This window comes from Malania oleifera, chromosome 8 (genome assembly GCF_029873635.1).
Source record: "Malania oleifera isolate guangnan ecotype guangnan chromosome 8, ASM2987363v1, whole genome shotgun sequence".
Taxonomy (NCBI): domain Eukaryota; kingdom Viridiplantae; phylum Streptophyta; class Magnoliopsida; order Santalales; family Ximeniaceae; genus Malania; species Malania oleifera.
Genome location: NC_080424.1, coordinates 34457386 through 34483867, shown reverse-complemented (window position 1 = coordinate 34483867; position 26482 = coordinate 34457386). Strand labels below are relative to the sequence as shown.

At 34.0% G+C, this 26482-nt stretch overlaps 1 protein-coding gene and 1 long non-coding RNA gene across 2 annotated transcripts in view; both read right to left on the bottom strand.

The window, feature by feature from the left end:
• The window catches only part of LOC131161360 (uncharacterized), a 51730-nt gene extending 40832 nt beyond the window's left edge, over positions 1-10898 (bottom strand). The window contains exon 1 of the long non-coding RNA XR_009138404.1: positions 10361-10898. This is a non-coding gene — a long non-coding RNA (uncharacterized LOC131161360). The remainder of the gene's footprint in view (positions 1-10360) is intronic.
• A 7548-nt stretch (positions 10899-18446) lies between these two features.
• Positions 18447-26482, bottom strand: part of LOC131161357 (MICOS complex subunit MIC10-like) — a 34384-nt gene continuing 26348 nt past the window's right edge. The window contains exon 3 of the mRNA XM_058117075.1: positions 18447-18710. Within this exon, the coding sequence (XP_057973058.1) occupies positions 18705-18710 (6 nt within the window). The 3' untranslated portion in view covers positions 18447-18704. The remainder of the gene's footprint in view (positions 18711-26482) is intronic.

Below are 26482 nucleotides of genomic sequence, written 5' to 3'. Positions count from 1 at the left end.
GCGTATATGATTATGATTGGATGTGTTTAGGGTGCCTGGGAACCCCATGGGGTCGGACCCTCATCCTTTGTACTATATCTGTGATGATTTGTATGATACAGGGACATGTTAGGTTACATTCTCACCCCTGGGTCCCATTTCGAGGTTCGGGCGTGATAAGGGAGGTATGCTCAGTATGAAAATTGCGTATGTGTAGTTCCTACTAATGCCGATGGAGAGGTATGCTCAGTATGAAAATTGAGTATGTAGTTCCTACTGATACCAATGGGGAGGTATGCTCAGTATGGAAATTGTGTATGTATAGTTCCTACTGATGCCGATGGGGAGGTATGCTCAGTATGGAAATTGTGTTTGTGTAGTTCCTATTGATGCCGATGGGGAGGTATGCTTAGTATGGAAATTGTGTGTGTGTAGTTCCTATTGATGCCAATAAGGAGGAATGCTTAGTATGGAAATTGTGTGGGTGATGTTCCTACTTATGTTGTTGGAGGAGGTATTCTCAGTATGGAAACCATATTGTGAAGTTTCTACTGATGCCATTGGGGAGGAATGCTCAATATGGAAAGTAAGTATGTGTTGAGAGTTAAAATTAGGTGATCTTTTGTATTATGTAAAGTACATATATGTGGATTTTCGTATACATGGATATTTATTGAGCTAGAACATGTTCTTGAGAATGAAATCTATTGAAAATGCATTTGAGAAATGAAAGCTTATGAAAGCTATAGAGTATGAATATGAGAAATGAAAGAGTGTGAGTTTAATAACATAAATAACCAAGGCGAAGTAAAACTCTTCGCCTGAGGGCTTATTGAATAAGGTGAGTGCCATGATAAGTATTAGCTGTAGCTACACTCGAGTTAATTGGGCAAGGTTACAAACGATATCAGAGCAAAGGGGCGCTACCAGTATGAGTGTGTAATCTCCCCTATCCTCAAGGTGGGTTGCATGTGTATGAATTTGAGAAATGGAATAAAACCTTATAAAATATTATGTTTTATATCTATATGATAATGAGTACATATCTGTATATTTTTTTAAAAGATATAATCATTGAAATGAGTGTATTGTGATATAACTAAACTCATTTGCCACACATTGTAAATAATTTATTTCGTCTTACTGAGAGGTGCCTCACCCAAATATCTAAACATTTTAGGAAATCGTGACAGACGAGTAGATAGAGCTCCGAGATAGAAGGGAGCTGATACCCTGATAGACAGGGTGAGTGTTAAGAGTTAGGAATGTATGATTTCCCTAGAGTATTTTGTTGATTTTGGGAATGTGTTTAGATATGTATATACATATATGGATGGTTAGAACTCTGGTTATTTGTATTCTGGATGATTTGTATATATTGACTTCCGCTGTTAGGTTTGTGTATATGAAATTTAACGTTTATCCGAAACCCACTTCGGGTCAGGTTGTGTAGAAGTGGTATTGGAGTTGTGACGTGGCATACGATTGAATATTTATTATTTATGTGAAAAAATTGGTACGAAAATCGGGGCATCACAATCAAGGCCATGTCTGTTGGGTGATGTCACTTAGCAATGTGGCCTATCTTAGTTGTCTACACTGTGGTTTCTACAAACGGATGGATCATTGCCACATTAGCGATCCTCGTTTTTGGATCGGTCAAGTGGCAGAGTGCCACATATTTGGGGTGACATGGCAGGTGATGACATCACCCTGTCACGTGCCAACTTTAAAAAGGAAGAGGTCAAAGTGGGACATGTGTCAGCATTCTAGTGGTGACACATGGCACTATTTTGGTCACATCTGCAGGGTGACATCACATAAAGACGTGGCGTGATCTGGGCTATCCATTGTGTGTTTTCTTTTGACAGCCAGATTGCTACTATGTGATCAATCCTCACCCTATTATAGGGGTCAATCCTGTCTTGCCACGTGGTAGGTGATGTCATCATGATGTCATTTTGCCTCATGTCCATACAATTTTTTTTGAAATCAGGCTACTCTCTGATCGCCACGTGTCACTCCTGGATGGGTGACATATGACAAGCCGGAGCATTTTCCCGCGTCCCCTCTTTTGAACTAGGTCAAGGGTCAACCCGATTTGACCATTGAACCAAGTTAGTCAAATCGGGTTGACCCTAATGATCTGGTCAAACCAGTTGAATCAGTTTACTTGGTTCAGTTCGCCTAAACCGCTTCCCTAATTTTTCCTTTAATTAAAATAAATTTTAAATCATTAAAAATCCAAAAAAAAAAGTTGCTTAAAATCACAAAAAATTAAAAAAAAAAAGTAAAAAAATAAAAAGAGAAAAATTCCTTGAGTATTTTTGACTTAAGGGACAAAACAAATGGAAAAAATACAAAATAAATAAATAAATTGGATGAAATTCCCTAAATATATCGAAAAAATTGCAGAAAAATCTTAGAAAATTCCAAAATTTTCTAATATTTTTTATTGAAAATTTGGGAATATTTTTTAGATCATTTCTACTTGAATTTAATGCATTTGAATGACCATTTTGCATGTTTAATATTCATATGCAGTATGTTTTGTGTGTGTGCGACCCGATGATAAAATAAAGGGTAAAGAGGTGTTTCAAACCTCACATATATCAATTATAAGGGAGAGTTATCTAATAAAATCTCATTCTTTGGAGGTCTTATTAGACATTCATAAATCGCACTTGATTTTGTATTCTCTTTTGAAATTTCAATGTTCATTAGATTGTGTAGGAGTTAATTAAAGGATCATTTAATTCAATTTGAGCTAACTCATAGTTAATTAGGTACCGATTTTTTATTGTTGTTATCACTATTTTATTCTTTTTAAAATAATAATAAAAAAAAATTTTACCTTTTTTTTTTTTTATCATCATTGTTCTTGTTTTTACTGCAACATCTCGGAGAAGGGTCAGGAATAGCAAGAGGTGATAATAGTACTGATGGTTCGATGGAGTCACCACTAACTTGTTATTTTTTTAGGTGTGGTTAGTTAACCTAATTGCTACTCGTTCATTGGTCTCAAAACTAATCTTAAGGTCAATGAACTAGTAATCTCAGTCTACTCTTAACTAGAATTGGGATCAAGAAACCAGTAATTCAAGTGGAAGGTATTTGCATCTCCGACGCACCCGTTCATACCCATTCTATGAATAATAATTACCTCAATAATAACCATTATCATGAAAATAAGAATAAAAAAAATAATCATACAAAAACAACAAAAAATATTAGTACTAATGGTTATTGTTATTATTATAAAAACAATAACAACTAATAGTAATTACAACAACAATTATAACAACTAAAATGATAATATTTATTACTATCAAAATACTAATAATAATATTTATTATTATTAAAATAATAACAACAACAAGAAAAATAATAAAAAATAAAATTTATAATTATTATTTTAAGGGAAATAATTATTGTAAAAACAATAAAAATAATAATAACAACTGATGATAAGTACAATAGAAATAACATTTATTACTATATAAAAGAACAATAATAATAAAAAGGAAAAAATTATTATTTTTATTATTATGTTAAGGATAATAATTAGTATAAAAAAAATTAAAGATAAAAATTAAAAAATAATATTAACACTAATAAAAAAATACTATTATAAAATAAAAAATAATAGTACATAATAAAATAATTATTTTTTAGGGATTTTTATAAAAAAAAAATGAGTACTTTTTTATTCCGTTATAAAGAGTATGAAAATTACCAATGTTGGAAAGAAATTGAAACTAGATTCTTAAAGTCATTTCATGTTACTAATCAAATGCAGTGTTTGCATTTCAAAAGTAATTCCATGCCTACCTTGATTACATCGCTTCCTCAATTCCTTTCTTACTTTGATTTCATTCCGCAACCCAAACAGTGGGTTAAATAATCTAAACTTATATATATATTTTTAAAATAAGATAAAGCTAGGGTTGTAAATGAGTTAGCTAGCTTGCAAGTTACTTGCACTTGACTCGTTAACTCGATTTGACTCTATTTGACTTCAATCTACTCGAGTATTCGACAATGCTAGTTAGAGTTTAATAGTACTACTTGCGAGTCTGATCAAATATTTTATCTTAATCATTTTTATATTGTTTATATGATATATTCTTATAAAAAATCAAGTTTAATTGAATTAAGCTCAATAAAAATCAAAGTTAAGTCAACTTTGAGTTCAGTAATTATAAGATAGATTGAGTTTGAATTAAGTTTTGAATTTAATTTTTTTAAAATATAATTTGAGTATTTCACCATGCCAACTTAATTTCATTTTGATGCACTCGCTGATAGAGCAACTGTGTTCCATAATGCATGTTAGTAGTGTTACTAAACACAAATGTTATATTTAGAGTTATTTTATACAACTATTATTTTTAACCATTAACAATATATTGGACTTTAAAGCTTGATTGAGGGTTTAAAAGCTTGATTGAGGTTTTAACCTAGAGCATCTCTTCCTTAGTTTCTTTTCTGCAATATTAGTAGATGCTAATGCAATGTAAAATAGGTTTTCTTTTATTCCATTGGTGGTGTATTGGGCTTTTTGAGTCCCTTCTCACCCCTTTATGATTGTAGAATCAACAACCTCGGAAATCAAACTCCAATGCTCTAGTCATTAGAATGCTACTACGAACATGTCAACAATTTTTAATGAGATATGTCCCGGAAGTCGGGTTGGCCGAATGTCCTACTAATGCACAGAAGTCGTGTCCGCATCTGGACTTTACCCTGATCAGCGAGACTTGGGGGCGGAGGACATTGATCCGTAGGTTTGGTGCCGCATCAGGGGGTTCAAAGGGCTCGTTGGTGGCTAGAGTTCCTATGTAAATCAAAGAAAAAAAAAAATAAAATAAAATAAAATTTTCACCACATACAAAAAGTTTACTCTTAACACTAGTAAAATCACATAATTAACACTGTTTGGATGGAATTCTCTTTGCATTATTCATAATGGAGATGGGCATTAGTTAGGTCCATCTGGACCTTGTTGGCCCATTTCTAAGAGATCAACACTTTCGTTTCCTCCATTCTCTAATGTGGAATAACTTCCGATGTCATGCCTGCCTCTGTGCTCTCCATCTTAGGGATATGCTGAATCTCAAACTTCTAGAAATCGAAATAAAATTTCTTGGCATCTATGTATATATAGTACCCTTCATCATAGGCTGTCAGGCTTTAAAGTTTCTTAAGACCTAGTTAATGAATGAATTTATGGTAGATGTTTGCACTTTTTAATGAATGCTTTGACCCTTTACTAACAAATTGATGAAAATGATTGTAATGGGTTAGTAATATTGCAGTCAGGCGACATGGTGGAAGTGTGCATTTTATAAATATTAATATTTATATATTTATTAAATTGTTAGTATGAGTTCATATGGGTACATATTGTTTGCGGCTCTTATAGTTTGTTTTTGTAAGCAAAGAAGGAAGAGGGAAAAGCATAAAAGGGTAGCACAGCAGAGCTCATCGACGAAGGCCCTGTGTTCGTCGACGAGTGGATAGCAACGCATCGCATCGTCGACGAAGGTACTGTGATCGTCGACGAGAAAGTATCGAGAGCAGGAAAATTTCAAAGTTATGGACTCGTCGACGAAAGCCTATTCACGTTGACGAATTGTCTTCTGTGGATTGTCGACAAAGCTTTGTACTCGTCGACGAATGGTGCCTGGGCTGCGAGCAGTTTTTCTAAATTTTGAATTTTTGAACGTTAGGTGGCTGGGTAAATGGAGGGAAACCTCCGAGGAACTTCTATATATGTTATTTTGGGCATATATTGAAGAGAGAGTGCTCATTTTGAGAAGTGTGTTGTGTACATTGTGATTTCCATAGTGAAATTTGTGTGTCATTATTTCCGTGGATGTAGGCTTTGCCGAACCACGTAAATCTTTGTGTTGTTTTTGTTATGGTTGTGTGTTATTTACTTGTTGTTATTTATTCCACTGTGCATTTTCGTTATTTGATCCATATCACAACAAATTGGCATAAAAGCGATTGTTATTATGGCATCAGGATCATCTTCTACAAGATTTGACTTTGTCAAATTTGATGGAACCGGAAACTTCGGTTTATGGCAGAGGAGAGTGAAGGACATTCTTGTGCAACAAGGAATGACTAAGATTTTGCTTGATACTCAACTAGAAGGAATGGATAAGGCAACATGGGTAGATTTGAAATCAAAGACAGCGTCTATAATATGCTTGTGTTTGGCCGACGGAATTCTCTATCAGGTGATGGAGGAAGATTCTCCGGCGGCTATCTGGCGAAAGTTAGAAATTCAGTACATGTCTAAATCTCTCAATAACAAACTTTTTCTTAAGCAGCATTTATATTGGCTTAAGATGGTTGAAGGATCAAGTCTTGATCAACATATTAATGCTTTTAACCAAATCATAAGTAATTTGATGAGGGTTAATGTGAAGTTTGATGAGGATGATAGGGCTTTGAAGCTGTTAAATTCTTTGCCCTCGAATCATACTTACGAAAATCTTGTAACCACTCTTACATAGGGAAAAGAAACTCTTGATTTGGAAGAGCTAACAAGTGCCTTGAAGATATGTAATGAAGGAAAATGACTTATGGTAAAGGATAGTAATGAGCGAAGCAAAGGAAAGTTTAAGAATGGTTCTAGTTAGAAATCATCCCGAAATCATTCTAAGAAGAAGAAGGAAATCTAGTGTTATAAATGCGGTAAAAAGAGGCATGTGAAATCGGAGTGTCTGAATTAGAAGAAGGGAAATGCTGAAAAGCATGAGGGGATTTCAAAATCTTTGAATGTTGTTCAAGAAGAAGATTTAGCAGATGGTGATGTTCTATCAGTTTCAGCGAGGTTGGATAATCTAACGAACTCTTGGATACTTGACTCGACATGTTCTTATCACATGACTCCGAACAAGGAGTGGTTCAGCACTTATAGGTTAGTGAATTCTAGATCAGCTCTTATGGGTAATGATGCTTTTTGCAAGATCGTTGGCATAGGAAATGTAAAGATAAAGATGTTTGATGGTGCTGTAAGAACATTGTGTAATGTAAGACATATACCTGAGTTGAGAAAGAGTTTAATATCTCTTGGAACTTTGGTTTGCAATGGCTTCAATTACAAGTCCAAAGGTGGAGTCTTGACGGTATGGAAAAGAAATCTGACTATAATGAAAGAGCAGAAACTGGATGAGAATATTTACACGTTGTAGGGAACGGAAGGTGGAGTTGCAGTCGTGGATGCTGAATCAGATAAGACCGTCTTGTGGCATATGGGGGAACATGACATAAAGGAACTACATAAGAGGAAACTCTTGAAGGGCTTGAAATCATGTCAGTTGGAATTTTGCAGGATATGTGTTCTTGGAAAACAGAATATGGCAAAGTTTAGACCAACTATTCACAAGACAAAGGGTATTCTTGACTATGTACATTCAGAAGTTTGGGGCCCAGTTAGAGTTGCATCAAAAGGTGGACATGTGCATTATTTGAGTTTCATTGATGATTACTCACAGAAGGTTTGAGTTTACTTTATGCGTCACAAATCAAGTACGTATGCCAAGTTTAAGATTTGGAAGGCTGAATTAGAGAACTAGACGGGGAGAAGAATCAAATGTTTAAGGTCGGATAATGGGACTGACTACGGTGATTCTCAGTTTATGGAGTTTTGTGTGGAGCAGGGCATCAAGAGACATTTTATAGTTTGCCGAACACTTTAACAAAATGGTGTGGCAGAACGGATGAACCAGACTCTTGCTGATAGGGCTCGGGGTCTTAGATTGAATGCAGGACTACCGAAGAACTTTTGGGTCGAGGCAGTTAGTATGACTTGTTTTTTGGTAAATAGATCACCAAGAGCGTCACTAGAGGGTAAAGTGGCGGAAGAGGTATGGATGGGAAATGCAGTAGACTATTCTGAATTGAAAGTATTCGGGTGTCCAGCCTATGCCTACGTGTCTAGTGAGGAGAGGTCTAAGCTTGACTCAAAGTCTCTTCGTTGCATCTTTTTGGGGTATCCAATAGGTGTAAAAAGGTAGAAACTATGGGACCTAGTGGCAAACAAGGTGGCTATCAGTAGGGATGTAGTCTTTGATGAGAAGGCTATGGTGAAGCGTACTTAAGAATGTGATGAACAAAAACAAGAGCCAGAAAGTTGGGGCAGTGATGAACATATTGGGCAGGTGGAGTTGGAAGCTCAGGGTAGCGAAAATGATCATGGTCCCGTGGTTGTAGAGAGCTCTAGCTTGGAAAGCTAGCAAGTCAACTATATTCCGTTAAGAAAATCCAGACGCACTATTCGGCCTCCGCCATGGTATAGGTTTGAAGAGTTAGTGTTGTCGCGGCGTCCCGGGAGCGCGTGTGCCCCGGGCGGCGAAATTAGAAATCATTTTAATATTTTCATGGAAAAACATGGAATGTCGGAGTCGCCACTAACCTTTAATGCGGTTAGAACACATGATTACTACCCCGTTAGGGGTAGAGTCGGTCTACATTACCAGAGTTGGGGTCGGGAGTTCGGTTACGCGAGGGGAAGGTACGAGCACCCCCTACGCGCCCGTTCTTACGAACGGTACCTAATTAATTTGAAATTATCCCTAAGTTAATCTAATAATTCTTTAAACTACTCCTTTTATGAATTAATAAACACACATGAAAAATGAATAAATAAATAAATATATACATATATTCCCTCAGAGCTTAAGGTACGTGAAGTCCGAAGGCTCATACCCCCGCAATAAAATCATAGGGATAATAATTAAGAAAATACACTCCCAAAATTTTGAAATTATATATAAAATTTTTATAGGAAAATACTAGTATGGGAGGTTTTAATATATATTAATAAGATAATAAACCAAGAAATTAAATTACCATAATACATGTAATAATAATAGGGATACATATATGATATATATACTATATAATAATAAATTGTTTATAACACCTAATAACTTATCCTAATAATAAACCAACCTAATAGATAGTAATAATACACGCATAATAAGGATAATAACAATGTAACTCATATCGTGATAATACTAAACTTAGAATACTAATAACAATGATACTATATCTTACGTAATAATAATAACCATAATACTAATAATGACAATAATACACTACCATATAATAATATATTAACATCCTATAAATACAATAATAACAACCTAGAAATAATCAAAACCTTAAAGTTAATATTCAATATATACACCTATGGAAACAACTAATACCTATGGAAACAATTTGAACCCTCAAATAAATGTACAAAATGCAATAATAAATATGGAAGCAACTAATGTAATTATGGAAGCAAATCTACCCTAAAACTAATGTGCAAAAGGTAAAATAGCAAATATGGAAATAACTGACATTATGGGAACAAATCGACCTAAAAATTAACATGTTAATAAACAATAATATATATTTAAAACAATTAATGAAATTAAGGCAACAAATCAATCCTAAATAATGTATAATAATAATCGAAAACCCTATAACCGTATAATTGCCCTAATATACAATATCACTATTACAATAATGATTGCCCAAAATATACAATATCAATATGACAAAGATGAAAACCATAAAATAACTATATAATGAGATCAACTAAATATTAACATGATAATTACAACAATAATAAACAAGAATATCACAGGAATACATAATAGGCAATAATATTACGTAGATATATATACATGCAAATTAGATATACAATTTGAATATTATGGAACTACAATAATAACATGAAAATATGTAAGCTCATATGCAATAGAATGTGCATGAATATGCAAATAATAATATAAGACAATCACAAATATACAAACTATACAAAAATGTGCATTCAAAATAATTTAAATATACAAACAAACATATAAGGCAATAACAATAATATATATGCACATTAGATAATAACTAATAAATGACAACAATAATAATAGTACTCCACTAATATAATAATAATAATAAGAACATACCAACAATATACATAATAATAATACTAATAATAATAAGTCAACAATATAATAATATTACTAATAATAATACAAACAAAGTAATATTAAACAAAATAATACTAATACAAGTAGAATCAATATAATAATGTTAATACAATTAATATAATGGCAATAATAATATTCAAGCAATTTACTAATAATGATATATAAATAATAATAATAATAATAATATTACTAATAACAATATACAAGTAATAATAACAATATGATCACCATATAAAAAAAAAAAGAACCTTTAATAACAATTTTAATATATATAACAAGTATAAAATAAAGAAAAATTTAAACATTAAAATATAAAGTGTGTGTGTGCATGTGAAAGTATGTGTATGTGCGCTCACTGTGTGTGCGTGTACAGGAAAACTTACAGTGGGGGGGTACCGCAGGACTGAGACGATGCCGGAGACGACGGTGTGGCGGAGGGCGACGGCGAACGGCGAGGTTGATGAGCGATGGTAACGTTTGTCGGAGACTGTGGGGCTGTTGTGGTACTCGGCGGTTGGCCAGGTGCTGGGAGAAATCTGGAGGAATGGGGGCTGTCTGCGGGTCTCTGCTGCTGCCCACCGGAGATGGCTGCTGCGGTGGAGTTGCAGAGGGGCTGCGGCTGTGCTGGCCGTGGAGCTTTGCTGCGGAGGGGTAGTGCCGGCAACAACGATGGCGGCTGGTGTTGGAAGTGTTCGGCGGTTGGTTGTGCTGCACTGTTAAAAGGCCGTGAGGGCTGGAGGTTTCCGGAGACGAAGAAGGTGCTGCAGGTGGCTTCTCACGGCTGAGCGTGAAGGAGGGTTATGAGGAGAGAAAAGAAGATGGTGAAGAGGGAGCTGGGCTGGTGGTCGGAGACCCAGGGCTTAGGCGATGAAAACGAAGCATGAAAAGAAAATTTTTTATTTGTTTTTTCCTTGGCTGTGCTGCCGCCTCCTGTTTGCAGCGCCTCTCTTGGCTTTTTATAAAACAAAACTCCCAAAACCCTAGCTTATCAATAATAATAATAATAAGGTAATAAAAATAGTAATAATAAAAATAAATAATATAAATGATAATAATAGTAAAGTATCAACACTAATAATATATAAGATAATAGTATTAATAATAGTAATAGTAATAATAGCATAATAATAATAGTAATAGTAATAATAATAATAATAATAAAAATAATAATAAAAATACTAAAAATGATAACAAAATAATAATAACAAAAATAAATAATAATAATGATAATAATAATAGTAAACAAAATAATAATAAAACAATAATAATACTAATAATAATAAGATAAAAATACTAATAATAATAATAATAATCAAGAAAAATAAGAATAATCAAAATAATAGTAAAGAAATAATAATAAAAATAATACCATAATAATAAAATAATATCTAAAATAATGATAATGATCATAATAAAAATAATAATATCAATAATAATAATAAAAAATACTAATAATAATGATAACAATAAAAATAATAATAATAATAAAATAATAATAATAATAGTAATAACAAAGATAAATAAATAAAATAATAATAATAATAATAGTAATAATAAAGGTAAAAATACTAATAATAATAATAATTAAAAATAATGTCAATAATAATGAAAATAATAAATAATAATAATAATAATAAACAATATAAATAGAAATAAAAATAAAAGTAATAATAATAATACTAATGAAAAATAATAATAATAATAATAATAATAATAATAATAATAATAATAGTAATAAAAATACTAATAATAATGATAATAAAAATAATAATGAAAATAATAAATAATAATAATAATAAAATAGACGTAAAAAATAAAAATAAAAGTAATATTAATAATACTAATGAAAAATAATAATAATAATAAAGAAAATAATAATAATAATAATAATAATAATAATAATAATAATAATAATAATAATAATAATAATAAGAATAAATAAAATAATAATAATAATAATAATAATAATAATAGTAATACATATATTGGGTCTGGGTAAAAATGGGGTGTCTACAAGTGTCTTATACTTTTTTTACTAGTTGCAACAATCCAATTACATTTCAAGAGGCAGTGCATGGCTAAGAGAAAGATAGATGGATGAGAGCAATGATTGAGGAAATGGAGTCACTACGTAAAAATCGAACTTGGGAATTGGTGGAGTTTCCAGATGGAAAAAGGCTAATATGATGCAAATGGGTTTATAGGAAGAAGCAGGCAATATCAGAAAAGGAAGGCAAGAAATTCAAGGCACGGTTGGTGGCAAAAGGATACTCACAGAAGAAGGGGATAGATTATAATGAGATCTTTTCTCCAATGGTCCGACATACTTCTGTCAGAATTGTGTTGGGATTAGTAACTCATTATGATCTTCATTTGGAACAAATGGATGTGACGACGGCGTTTCTTCATAGTGACTTGGAGGAACAAATCTACATAATTCAGTCAAAAGCATTCATTAAACCGAGAAAAGAAAATTTTGTTTGTAGGTTGAAAAAATCTCTTTATGTGCTAAAACAGTCTCCAAGGCAATGGTATAAACGGTTTGATTCCTATATGATCAAAATTGGCTACAAAATGTGTGAGTATGACTGCTACGTATATGTGAACAAATTTGATGATGACTCACTTATTTTTTTGTTATTGTATGTCGATGATATGTTAATAGTTGCAAGAGATTTAACTGAAGTGAATCAGATAAAGGACCTATTGTATAAAGAATTTGACATGAAGGATCTTGGTTCAACCAAGGAAATACTTGGGATGGAAATTTGCCGAGACAAGACTACAGGGAGATTATGGCTATCTCAGGGTAGTTATGTGCATAAGGTGTTGGAGAGGTTTAGCATGGCTGATGTAAGACCGGTGAGTACACCTCTAACGAATCATTTTAAGTTGTCTACTGCAGATTGCCCAAGTTCGGAAGAGGAAATTCGGGACATGTCAAAGGTCCCCTATGCTAGTGATGTGGGGAGTTTGATGTATGCCATGGTGTGTACAAGGTCAGATTTGGCTTATGCGGCGAGCGTGATAAGTAAGTTTCTTTCTAATCCAGAAGGCAACATTGGGAAGTCGTCAAATGGATACTTAGATACTTACGGGGTACATCGGGATATGGCATCATGTTCGGCAAGCAACAAGGTTGTCCTTCAGTTATGGGGTTTCTTGATGTTGATTATGCTGGAAATATGGATAACGAAAGGTCTACAATGGGATATGTGTTTGCCCTTGTAGGAGGATCGATATGTTGGAGATCCATGGTATAATCTCTGGTAGCATTGTTCACGACTGAGGTGGAATATATGGAAGGTGTCGAAACTGAAAAGGAAGCCTTATGACTTACCGGTTTAGTTAGAGAGCTGAGATTACAGCAAGATGGAGTGGTGTTGCATTGTGATAGTCAGAATGTCATTTACTTGGCAAAGAATCAGGTATATCATGCTAGAACCAAGTACATTGATGTGAGGTTTCACAAGGTTCAGGAATTGATTGCTTCAGGTGAACTTGTGTTGGCGAAAGTTCACACATTTGAAAATGCAGCGGATATTCTGGCGAAATCAATTACTTCAGAGAAGTTCAAGCATTGCTTGGACTTACTCCATGTCTCCAAGTGATAGAAGGGAGACATACCCAACTAGGCGTTTTCAAGTTCAAGATGGAGTAGTTCATGTTTTTTAGGATTCTCCTAAGGGGCGTATAACCGCCAAGGTGGAGATTATTGTTTGTGGCACTTATACTTTGTTTTTGTAAGAAAAGAAGGAAAAGGGAAAAACATGAAGGGGCAGCACAGCAGAGCTCGTCGACGAATGCCCTGTGTTCGTCGACGAGTGGACAGCGACACGTCGTCAACGAAGGTACTGTGTTCATCAATGAGAAAGTACCGAGAGCAGGAAAATTTCAGAGTTTTTGACTCGTCGACGAAAGTTTGTTCTCGTCGACGAATTGTCTTTTGTGGATCGTCGATGAAGCTTTGTACTCGTCAACGAACGATGCCTAGGTTGCGAGAGTTTTTCTAAATTTTGAATTTTTGAAATTGGGTGGTTAGGTAAACAGAGAGAAACCTCCGATGAACTTCTATATATGTTATTCTGGGCATATATTAAAGAGAGAGTGATCATTTTGAGAAGTGTATTGTGTACATTGTGATTTACATAGTGAAATTTGTGTGTCATTGCTTCCGTGAATGTAGACTTTACCGAACTACGTAAATCTTTGTTTTGTTCTTGTTTTGGTTGTGTGTTATTTACTTGCTGTTATTTATTCTGTTGTGCATCTTTGTTGTTCGATCCATATCACAACAGTACATTTTCATAGTGTGGACAAATCTTAAAGAAAATAACATTACACATAGATTATAATGATGGGTGTGTATGGATATGTATATGTATATGTAAGTGTGCGCATTTATGTATATGTACATGTTTGTGTGCATATGTATTTGTCAATATATAATCTGTGTAGATTTGCTGATACATGGTTTGCTCAATTTTAGCTAAATTGATAAATATGAATTTTAACATTTTTATAATATTTTATGTTATGATACAATGATGCGCTAATGGTTATGTAATATGATGTGATGATACTTAATGGAATGATATAATAGAGGCGAAAAACTTGAAAACTAGATAACGAACAATGTATTTTTGAAATTCTATTTATAGTAATTTGAAAATAATTGGGCTACAAGGATTGTTGATTGTTTCAGACTCATGATTTGATGAGGGTTGTTGATTGTTTCACCCTTTAGCTAAGGAGTAATTGTGAAACACTAATTGATTTGGCCACCAAGCGTAAGGGGGTTTGCCAATTAGAGTGAAAATATAATCAAGATGGGGAATCTAAAGGATTTCTCGATGATTGATGATGATTGGTATGTAAGATTTTGTTAGATTACCACTTTACCTAAAAGTTTAAACTGTTAGGTTGTGAGTCAACAATGTATATCAAACTTTTAACACTCCCCGCACGTGCAGTCAGATAGCACGTGGAAAGATAAACAAATGACAAATAATGGCATAGAATAAAGGCAGGCGACAAGATTAGAACCCAAGACCTCCTGGTAATCAGAGTTCTGATACAATGTTAGATTACCACTTTATTTAAAAGTTTAAACTGTTAGATTGTGAGTCAACAATGTATATCAAGCTTTTAACATATTCTACCATCATTGATTAGTTTACAATTAGATTTAACTTGGAGGGACTTGTCCTATAGGATAAGAATGTATACTCAAGGGGTGGACTTCTTTAATGGGACTTTCATTGTTTTAGAGGCTACAGACAATAAAAGAAAAATAAAATGAATCTAGTAATATGAAATGTAAATTACAAAGTAAACTTGAAATATCAACCCTCGTTTGTGTAATTGTATAATTACTTGTGTTTGTCTTTTGATTATGTTTTATTTTAGAGCAAAGATGTAGTTACACTAATATTATGTGAAATTAGCTTCTTCTTTTTTCTTTTTTCTTTTTTCGGTTTGGGTGTTCTACTGTTAAAAATGTGTTTATACAAATATTTAATTTATATATAGCCATTCAATTATATTAAAAACCCTTATGATGTGTATTTTGTAGTACATATATATATATATATATATACCATACACGAGATATACGTATTACCTATGTTAATTGTAATACATGGGTTGAAATGTTTGTAGACATGAGCATGCCTTTGGATTTGAGTGAATTTGAATAAATTGTAATACAATTTTACCTTACATTTTATTCAAATCAAATACAAATTCAATAATAGAAGAGGTGAGTGTCTCCTATTATTTATTTTTAAATGCCCTTAATCTCGCCAAATTACGATGGATCACACTCTCCTAGTTTTTCTTCTTCTTTTCTTTCTTTCTTTTTTTTTTTTTTGAAGCATAAAGCATAAGTTTCATTAGATTTGTTATGTGGTCTTTTGACAATTTAATTTTTTAGTGTGTGGGGCTGTTGGTTAGATTGGATGGACTTGTTTGTGTCCCAATACAGTCACTAAGTTTATGCAAGCTGGTTGGCAGGGCCGACTCTTCATTAAGACCACTGAGGTGCTTGCTTAGGGTCTCAAAAATTTTGAGGCCCTCAATTTTTTTTTAATATAATAATGTTAACATTAGTTATGGAATTCACAATGTTTGGTGGATGGAGTATGGTGGATGGAGTGCACATACAGTGCAAGTAAAATTATTTAATGTACTTAGAAAATTTAATTTTAAATAAAAATAAAATTAAATAAAATATTAAGGGTCCCTGATTAAATCATTTACCTAGGGCCCATATTATGAAGAGCCGCTCTTGGTGGTTTGGATGTCCTCAAAGAAAGAAAGAGAGGGAAGGCTGAAGGTTATGCAAGCTGGTTGGATTTCCTCAAAGAAAGAGAGAGGGAAGGAAAGCAGTTGGCATGAGATGGCCTCCCAAAAGTGGGAGTGCTAAGGTCAGTTGATGTGGAAAGGAAGCTTTCGGATATCAGGCGTTGATGCAATGGTTGGATTCCTGTCACCAATAGACTTTGTTGAGGCTTTTTGCATGTATATTTTTTGAGGCTTCAGATATGACCTTCGTTGAATCTACTACTCAACTCAACACTGTTCTGTTATCTACTTCCACTGTAAAATCTATAAATTATATTTACCTCTACACTTGCAGCGGCATAGAGCGTTGTACGTTTTTGTCAGACAATTTTTCATAAAAGGGACTTTCAGTTTATTTTATAAAATCATAATCAAGAAAGAATAAAGAAAATAATTCGAGATATAACCTGTGCCATTTGCGTCGGGACAACTAAACTTTGAAACAAGTACGCCTTCTTTCCTTGTATTTACGTTGAGCAAGTCTTAAAAATGCAGAAATTACTTGATCTTCTCTCCCTTTATACAAAATTTTATCTTTAGTATAGTGATGAAAATTTTACCAAACTTGATTGAGTGATGAGAAGGAGCAAAATCCTTTCATATAGTGCTATAAGTAACTCAATCCATCAAAGAGTTATAAATGCATACATATGGCCTTTTCTTTCAATGTGAATGTACCTTAATTAAATGTGATACATTCCTTAATAATACATAAAATAAGATGATTCATAACTTTAAGCAATGTATCTTCATTTTTTCAATGTATGTTGAAAAAAATTTTCATTAACCATTAAGAATACATCACCTTGGTCATGCACTTGTATTTATGAATTAGAACATACTTAATTCTTAATTAATTATTTTTTGTAGACACAAATTCCTCTCTCACATGCACGCACAGACATACATATATATATATATATATATATATATATATATATATATATATATATATATATAATGCCAATAATTTTACTTTACAAGCAATCTTTGCAATGGTAATATGCATTATAGTCATTAAAAAAAATGGTACACAAATCAAAAGACATTTTTGGTTCTCCTTAATGAACATTTTTTTCCCAAATTTCTTAGTCATTGCCTTTATTATGGTTCTTTCAGTTTTCTATTTAAGATGGTGTAGTGATAAAGCATGAAATGCTATGTGGCTAAGCAATGTAACCCCACATAAGTTCAGAAAGCCAATGAAAATGTTTCTATTGTTTCTTTAAACAATGAAAAAACCACAAGAACTTATGTTTTCATTCATTTCCAAAACATGGTGTGCTAGTTGTTTTATTTTTTTTCAAGAAATTGCTCACAGCCCACGTGTTTTATTTTCTGCTGATCACCCTACAAGATGATCACTACTGCCCAATGTGCTCCTCCCTTAGCAAATCTCTGCCCATTTGCGGCTGGTCCCTTCGTTGTCCAAATATGGAGGATGACAATCTTGGGGGGTCCTAGTCGGTGGAATTATCTGGTTGGTGTTGAGCTCCAGTTTGCCGACTCTTCTCTTCTTCACCTCTTTCAAATTCAAGTAGGGTTCTCTCCAATAATGATCTGCGAAATGAGGCCTTTTCCCAGTCTGCCTTGCCTATGGTAGAGGCAGAGGAAGATGGGCGTTTGGGACAAGTAACTGCAAATAAGTAGGATATTTCCCCTAATATTATTTCTTTTACTTTTTTGGCTAGGTTTTCCTAATGCCAATTTAATCCAAATAACATTTTAGAACATGGATGGACTCGCAGTGGATCATGTTATTGGATTTCAAGAAACAGAGAAATTGAGAAATATATATATATATATATATATATATATATATATATAAATAAAAAAACCAAACAGGTTTTCAATTTTTGTATGTAGTTTTAATGGGAACCAAACAGGTGGATGATTTTATTTTTTATTTTTTGTTTCTAGTTATTTATTTATTTAATTTTATGTTTCTAGTTTTAGTTTTCAGAATTTTCACAGTAAAAACACATGCCCCAAGTCTTCTTTCCCAATTTTAAATCTCAAATCAACCCTCCACCTTTCAGTTTCACGTTAATTTTATTTAAATTTTTTGTCCAGACTGCAGACAGTTTAGCACGATCCCACATGAACAAAGAGTCCAGACTCCAATAAAAGCAATTATTCCTTTTTTTTTTTTTTGGGGCTCCCTCCTTTCTTTCCTATTAAGCTTCAATTGGTAATAGAATTACAAAGCAAAATGCAGTAGAACTCATGACAAATTCGAAGTACATCAAGCTGAATGTGTAAGCATCCAAAACAATTTTGGTACCCAACGGACAAAAGCCATCGCAGGGGCAGAAGGACAACAATATCCACTTGCGGAAAAAACCCCCACTGAAGCAAGGGTTATTTGAATTTCTTCAAATTTCAGTCCTGCCATCATGAAAGCCAAAAGGAGCACCTTAATGAAATCAGCTTAAATGCATCTAGACTTTTGATATCAACCAAAAACACAATAATTAAACAAAATATGGAGTTCCAATAATATATCGACCGTGTGCACTCGCTCTCGCGCATGCAATCCAAAATCCCCCAGCTGTGCAATCACTTCCCCATAGTTACAAGCTTGGAGCACAGTGATTGGATGAGAGAAGTGTAAACCGAAATGAGTAAAGCCATAATATGAAATTGGGTGGCAATGATTAAAAGACTCACAAGAAACCAAAGAAAATAAGAACGATACCCTTATTAGGAAACAGCTCATGGAGAACCAGAAACCTCAAAAACAGAAGTGTTGTACTGAAATTAAAGTGAAAATATAAGGAAATCCACTTACCCCATGTGTGGAGAGGTCTTGGATTTGGATAAAATGTAATATAAAATCGTATAGAAATATGTCCAAATCCATCCAAATTCAAATTCAAGATTCGAAATCTATGCTTCCAAACGCAGCATTAATGGGATAAAAAAATGGGACACTCACAAGTTTAATTTTCATTCAATCCCCATCTTCTCACAGATGACCGAAAGATACATATCATCTCATTTAAAATTTTTTCAAAACGAAATTTTACCACATTAACCAATAAGTGATGCAGGAGATGTAGAAACTTCAGAGGCATGCTTTTATCATCAAATGTCCCAACAGTAGAAAAGGATAAATGTATTTTTATCTTCTGAAAAATTATAAATTGAAAACGTGACGGAAACATTCTCTATATGAATCCTAAACTACACAAGCTATAAGAATCCTAAAAATTTTCCATGGAGACAAGTTTCTTAAGCACATCAACCAAGGCTCCTTGGAGTTCTCTTAAGGTCTGCCATCCAGTTTGGGGGGGGGGGGGGGGGGGATCACATGAGATACTTCCCAAAAGAGAGATGCTGAGGCCTCAGAGCCCATTACTTTAACTGGAGTCCGTATAATCTTTGGAGGTTAAAGCTGGTATATTTACCCGTAGTCATTTACTACAGTTAAAAATGAAAATGCTTGAAATCAATTTTACAAATGCAGAACTCTCAGGGGTCTTATTAAGAACATGAAAAAGCATCTTTTTTCTTTTTGGGTCCCATTCGCAAGCCTGGGGCCAGGGGCTGCACAAGGGGAGTTAGTCCCCATCCCAATACCTCCTTACCAACCTCCCAAGATTCAAACATAAAATAAACAAAAAAAAAACAAAAAAAGAAAAAAAAAAAAAAAAAAAAAAAAAAAAACAAAAAAAAAAAAAAAAAAAAAAATCAAAAATAAAACAAACAAAAAAAAAAATAAAAAAAAAAAAAAAAAAAAAAAAAAAAAAAAGAAAAAAAAAAAGAAAAAAAAAAAAAAAAAAAAAGAGAAAAAAAAAAAAAAAAAAAAAGAAAGAAAAAAGAAAAAAAAAAAAAAAGAGAAAAAAGAAAAGAAAACAACCCCAGTTTTTAGTTAATGGGATGATGTTGTCGTTGTTCCTGTTTTTTCCCTAATTAGCCATGACTAATTCGTTAGGAGGGGCCAAGAAAGAGCTTTTCCTTCGAGGGAATGTGATGCGTTTTAGAAGTGGCAAGTCTATATTCTCATAATTACAAGCATGCTTTGAGTAGGGTGCACAAAAATTACCACAAAAATTGAAAAACTAGACCACAAACCACCACCGTCTTACATTTCCTTATGGTTTTTCAGTTTGGGTGTTCAGTACGGTTTTCCAATTTAAAAAAACCGATTTTCGGTCTCAATTTCAATTATGTAGGAAAATCAAACGCAAGAAACCAAGAAAGCCGAATTAATATTTTATTTACAAAAATTACCAATTTATATTTATAACTCTTAAAAATTATTAATTTTACAATCCTCAATTTTTTTTTTTTTTTTTTGGTTTTTTTATTAAATGCATTTACGATATATAGCACACATGTTAACTAAGGTAGAAGAGATGAAGGATTTTATGCATGAGGGGTGAGGTGCTTTTGTCCCAACGAGGGGCAAGGTTCTCAAGGGGATGATGCCTTGGAGATGGGTATCTTAGGCGGTGGCTTCACCTCAAAAATCCTCATCTTCGATCGTAAGAAAGAAAAACTTTAGAAAGCTCGCTGCTGAGATCCAAAAAAGCACACTATGCTCGCCGGATCTCGATGCCTCCTTGTCCAACCCTATCACCGCCGCACCGTTGGCTCGTTGATGAGTCGCATCACATACGGCCCATAATGGCACCAGGCGGCCCTTCCATCTGCCGCTGTGTCAATCATTGAAGTATGCTGAAACAGTGATGACGGTGTTCTTCTACCACCGTCACCCAGAAACGAGTTTCAGGCAATCTCCTTCCTCTTGGTAGCACCATGGGAAGAAATCTCGTTCTCCGAGTGATCTCCTTCATCATTCTGCCATACCACCACACAGCTGTAGTGGTGGCCAAGGTCGATTCTCACATCCTTTCCCTGAGATTTGACGCCATTGATTGAGTTTTGGCAGAACTTTCAAAGAACTTGAAAACAGAGCAGAGAATTTGAGTGGGTTTTGAAATCTTTGCGGAGTGATTTAGGAATTGCAGTATCGATCTGACTTGGTTTGGGTGGAAATTGGGGGGGGGGAGGGGAGGAGAGTATATATGGGTTTTTCGAGGGAATGCAGAAACTTCCACAGGTGTTTAGAATTTAGATCATTTTCTAAGGTTCTTTTGACAATGGCTTGATGGCCACATCCTGGCATGTACTTTGGGGGAGCCTTCTCCACTTATAAAAGCAGGCCTCCTCTCCCTACTTCCTCACATCAGCTGGGCTGCAGTACAATGAACTTACTGCTTGGCCCTCTCTAATAAAGGCTCATTCAACAATTTGATATGGGCCTTGAATAGTATTATTATTGTGGTGAGATTCAGTTTCGTTAAAAACCAAAAACCTAACCAAAGAATCATTATTTTTTAAAACTGAACCATCGGTTTACAGTTTGGAAACGGTTTTCAATTATGAGAACCGATATGTTTGGGTTCAGTGTTTGGTTTTGGGTAAAACCAAACCAAAAAAATCCGAGTACACCCCTAGCTCTGAGGCTTGGTGCATTGCATCGCCTTGTCGACAAAGATCAGGTTTGCCTAGAATCTTTGGAGTCTCTTTTGCTAATTTCTTTCATGGGTTTTGAAAGGATAGAAGAGCAAAGAAGATTAATGCAGTTCATGTAGTGATAATTGTTGAGTTTTCAATTGCATCAAGACTTGCATGCAACTGGTAAGCATTAATAAATGCACTTTCTTATTATAATAACTTTGAAATTACACAGCATGCTATATTGCTACGTGCTTGTACAAAGCACCATTAGGAAACCTAAAGGTAAAAGGGGACTAGGGCTTGGTAATGTGGTACCTAAAATCATCTTTTAATTGGAAAGTGGCTAAGGAGGTTCCTTTTAGAGGTTCATTCCTTATGGCACCAGCATATTATAAGTATGGGATTGATCAAAATGGGATAGATACTAAAAAAGAAGCAGCAATGTTTCCCATGCAAGTCCTTGGAAATTTGTTTCCTAGGTCGTCTGTCTATTCTTTCCTCTTTTCCATTTACTTGTTTAAGGTGAGTAACGGTAGTAGAATTTGTTTTTCGAAGGATATTTTGGTTGGTAGGGAGGCTTTGTTGGAGCTCTTGGTACCCCACATCTTCAGAGTATCTACTTTTATCACCAATTTCAAACCTTTTCTTTGCAAAGAGGGGCTCTCTTTTGTAGGACTTACATTTCTTCATTAGTCCATGAAATAAAGTTTGATAAGCTTACTCCCTTGGGGGTGTTGTATTCTTCATGTCTACTACAAGGGGTGATGCTCAGCTTTGGATTAGGGATTCTTCTGGGTCTTTCTCTTTTAAGTCTTTCTTTACCCACCTTCTACAACCTTCAATTCCTAGCCCTTTCCCTTTGAATAAAGTTGCTTGGCACGCAAAGGTTCCTTCTACGATTTGGGCTTCCCTTTGAGCTTGAGCTCCCAGGATTAAGACAAATGACTTGCTACATATAAAGAGACCTCATAAGTGGCCCTCAACCCAGATGTTCGTGTGCTGTGCCAGGAGTCAGATAAGACTAATGGTAATCTTTCTCTCCATTGCTATATGGCGAGATGCCTTTATAATCCATTTTTTTTCCCTATTCCGGAAAAAAATGGGCAGTCCCCCTCAAGATGTGTACAATTTTTTGTTGGTGAGCTTTTGAGGATTCGGGAGGAGTAGATGAGGGAGCTTTAAGGCCTAGCATTGCATTTTGGACTCTGCTAAAAGGAATGCAAGAAATTTCAAGAGTCATAAATGGTAAAATTTCAGGGTCTTGGGAGGAGTAGAAGAGGGAGGGCTTTATGGACTACCACTGTATGCCATTTTTTGGAGTCTATGTTGAAAGGAATCAAAGAATTTTCAAGGATCAAAGGACTTTGATGATTTTACTTTGGTAGAAAGTTATTTTTTCTTGCTTCTTTCTGGGCTCTTTCTTTTGGGATTTTTCAGCGGTTATCACCATTTAATCTTCAAAGGGACTGGAAGGTATCGTTATTGTATATTTGTTTGCAGAGGATGCTTTATCCTCCATCTCTTGTACCTTTTGGACTTCAATGGAATTTTTGTTATCTAAAAAGAACTACATGATATGCTATATCTATAACTAATTAATTAATTTTATCCTTCACAAAATCATCTATTTGTATTTGCTGTTATATTGGGATAGGTGGCAGCCATTTGGTATTCCATTCGCTCAAAGAGTAGTTAGACAAAAACATATCTTGTAATTTAAGGATGTTCAATAATTATTTTTTCTTCTATATTTAAATTTTACTTTTCAAAACTTATACACCCAACTGAGATATGTTTTCTTCAATTATGCAATACAACTGTTGTTATGGCATGTGCACTCCGGAGCTTCAACAAATAGCAATCAAAGTTATTAGCCAAACCACATTTGCTTCATTCAGCATGAAAATGAGGAATAGGCTGAAATGCATAAGGTTACAAAAGCTTATTTTTGTGCATAATAACACAAGACTTAAGTTGAGGCAAACAATGAGAAGTCAACATGACGCAGAAAATGTTTTAATCCCATTAACTTGGACTACATCTTTGAAGAAGATGATCCTTTTGAGTCCACAACTAGAAGAGAGACAAACAATATTACTTTGTGGTTAGGATAATTTGAATAGCTTAGATGAAGAAGTTGGTGGTACTATTGAAGCACATGATCACCCACCAATAAATGTGCATGCATGGTCTTAAATTTCCACGAAATTGTCGAAATTTCTGTCGAAATTTCCGATTTCCGTCCCCCTTGAAATCGAAATGGCAATCGATTTCCATCTTGCATAATTTCCGTCGAAATCTCAATGAATCATCCGAAATTTATCGAAACCTCAAAATTTTAGCGAAATTTGTCGAAATTTTAACTACACAATGAAATTTCGTCAAAATTCAAACGAGAGATTCAAGAGTGAAGTGAAATTTCTCTTTTAATTTATTTTATTGAAACAAAAGGTTACCACAAGTGCTTTTGAAATTATATGAAAAAATAAACTTATAGTAATCTTTTATTTAACCATTCATGTCTAAATTATCAATATTTGTATAATAAATAATATTTAAATGAATTATGAATTTCATTTGCATTAACTGAATCTGTTTAATGTACATTATCTTACAAACATGTTTGATACAAATACTATTTTAAAAGTTTTCCACCCTATACAAAATATAGATGTATTTAATTTGTAATATATTAGTCTTAAAACTTAAATTATTATATTTGTTAACCATTTCTAAAGTTTCACAAAGAATTCCATGTTTTACTACTAGTTTCCGTTATTTTTTCAAATCGAAATCAAAATCAAAATTGACATCGAAATCGAAATTTCCGTACTTTTGGAGCTTCGAAATTTGAGTCGAAATCGAAATTTAAGACCTTGTGTGCATGATTCAAGTTCAAGTCCTAACTCTTGAAAATGTACAGAGTGGTGATCATGTGCTTCCATAGTACCACCAACTTCTTCATCTAAGCTATTCAAATTATCCTAACCACAAAGTAATATTGTTTGAAGAAGATGATCCTTTTGAGTCCACAACTAGAAGAGAGACAAACAATATTACTTTGTGGTTAGGATAATTTGAATAGCTTAGATGAAGAAGTTGGTGGTACTATGGAAGCACATGATCACCCACCAATAAATGTGCATGATTCAAGTTCAAGTCCTAACTCTTGAAAATGTACAGAGTGGTGACAATTAGGGTTTGAACCTACAAAGCAAGGATAATTATACTGCTGGGGAAGGAGTGGTAGTGGGATAGGGGGGTTGGTGGCCGTGGTGCGATGTATAATTTCAGTCCAAGGGCATATCAAAGGCTATGGGTATGACATAGGAACATCATTGTTAGGGGACACATATCATTTGATCATTATGGATTACAAAATGTGCCACAAATTTATGATTTCGGCATTCCTCCTTGGCATCAATCTTCACAACCTAGGAGAAGTGCTGCTTGTGGTGACCATAATGGGAATTGTGGAGTAGTGGCATCTTACAAGCTGCCACTGAGATTGCGACTCTTTTGAAGATTCATATGTTGTGATTCATTGTCTTAGACTTTGGATTACATGATTCATCATAGTCATGGATCTCATGATAGCAGGATCCACTACTTGAGAAATATTATGATCCACGTCTTGCATTTCCTTACCCTGGTGGGTCCAGTGACACTTCACTATTCAATGCTGGCCCTAGTCCCAACTCATTAGTTTGGATATGATCCAAGATACAATCAAAGAGGAAGATTATGCACCTCCCTTATCAGTCGGAGGTGGGGAGATGATTCTCGGGCTGAAACCCAAAGTGACACTAGAGGTGGAGAATCTGGAGACTATGAAGAGCCTTGAAGTCATTTCATATGGTGGTGACTCGTTATATGGCATTCGTTGCTCTTGCTCAAGTATGACTAACAATGTAATGAATTTCATATAGAATCATTTTTTGTATTTAATTTATTGGCTGCCAATTTCAGTTATATTTCTAAACCTTTTGGAAGTTTTTTTTTTACCACAAACAGCGCACAAAAATTAATATATAAATCATGTTTCCTGTTAAAGAGTGTTTGTAGGTTGAACAAAAGTAGCTTAAATTCATAAAAATCATGTTTTACAAGATTCCATGATTATTCTTGAATTTGTGCATGGTTGTGCGTGTAAAAATCAGGTAATGACTGCTCGTGTCCTGCAATACCTGCACGTGTTATGCAACTTTACCAGCAACCACTATTTAAAACCATAGCCCATTTAGCTGATGCAGCTTAAATGAATCTATAGTTAAATACGTTGACCTTTTTTTTTTTAAAGAAAAGAAGTTCATTAACATGGATGGGAGATAAAGACCTAAAAACAAACAAAAGCTAAATAAGATTCTAGATACCTTCCACACCAACCTAGGCATGACCAAGAGATTGAAGAGAGGTCAAGGTTGAAGCGCTACTCGCACACATGACGGAAAATTGGATCTTAGGGTGTGTTTGATAAAATTAAGCATCAAATACAGAATGCTTAATACAGTTCTGAATTCTTGAACCAAATTCAGAGTTTGTCTGAACCCCTAAATAGTGATAATTTTAGTTGTTTAACCACTGAATAAAAAATATAAAATACAAAAAATTATTTAAAACATTAAAATATATCTTGAGAAAATTGAAAACTATTCAAAACAAAAGAAAAAAATTTCTTGCAATTTTTGCAA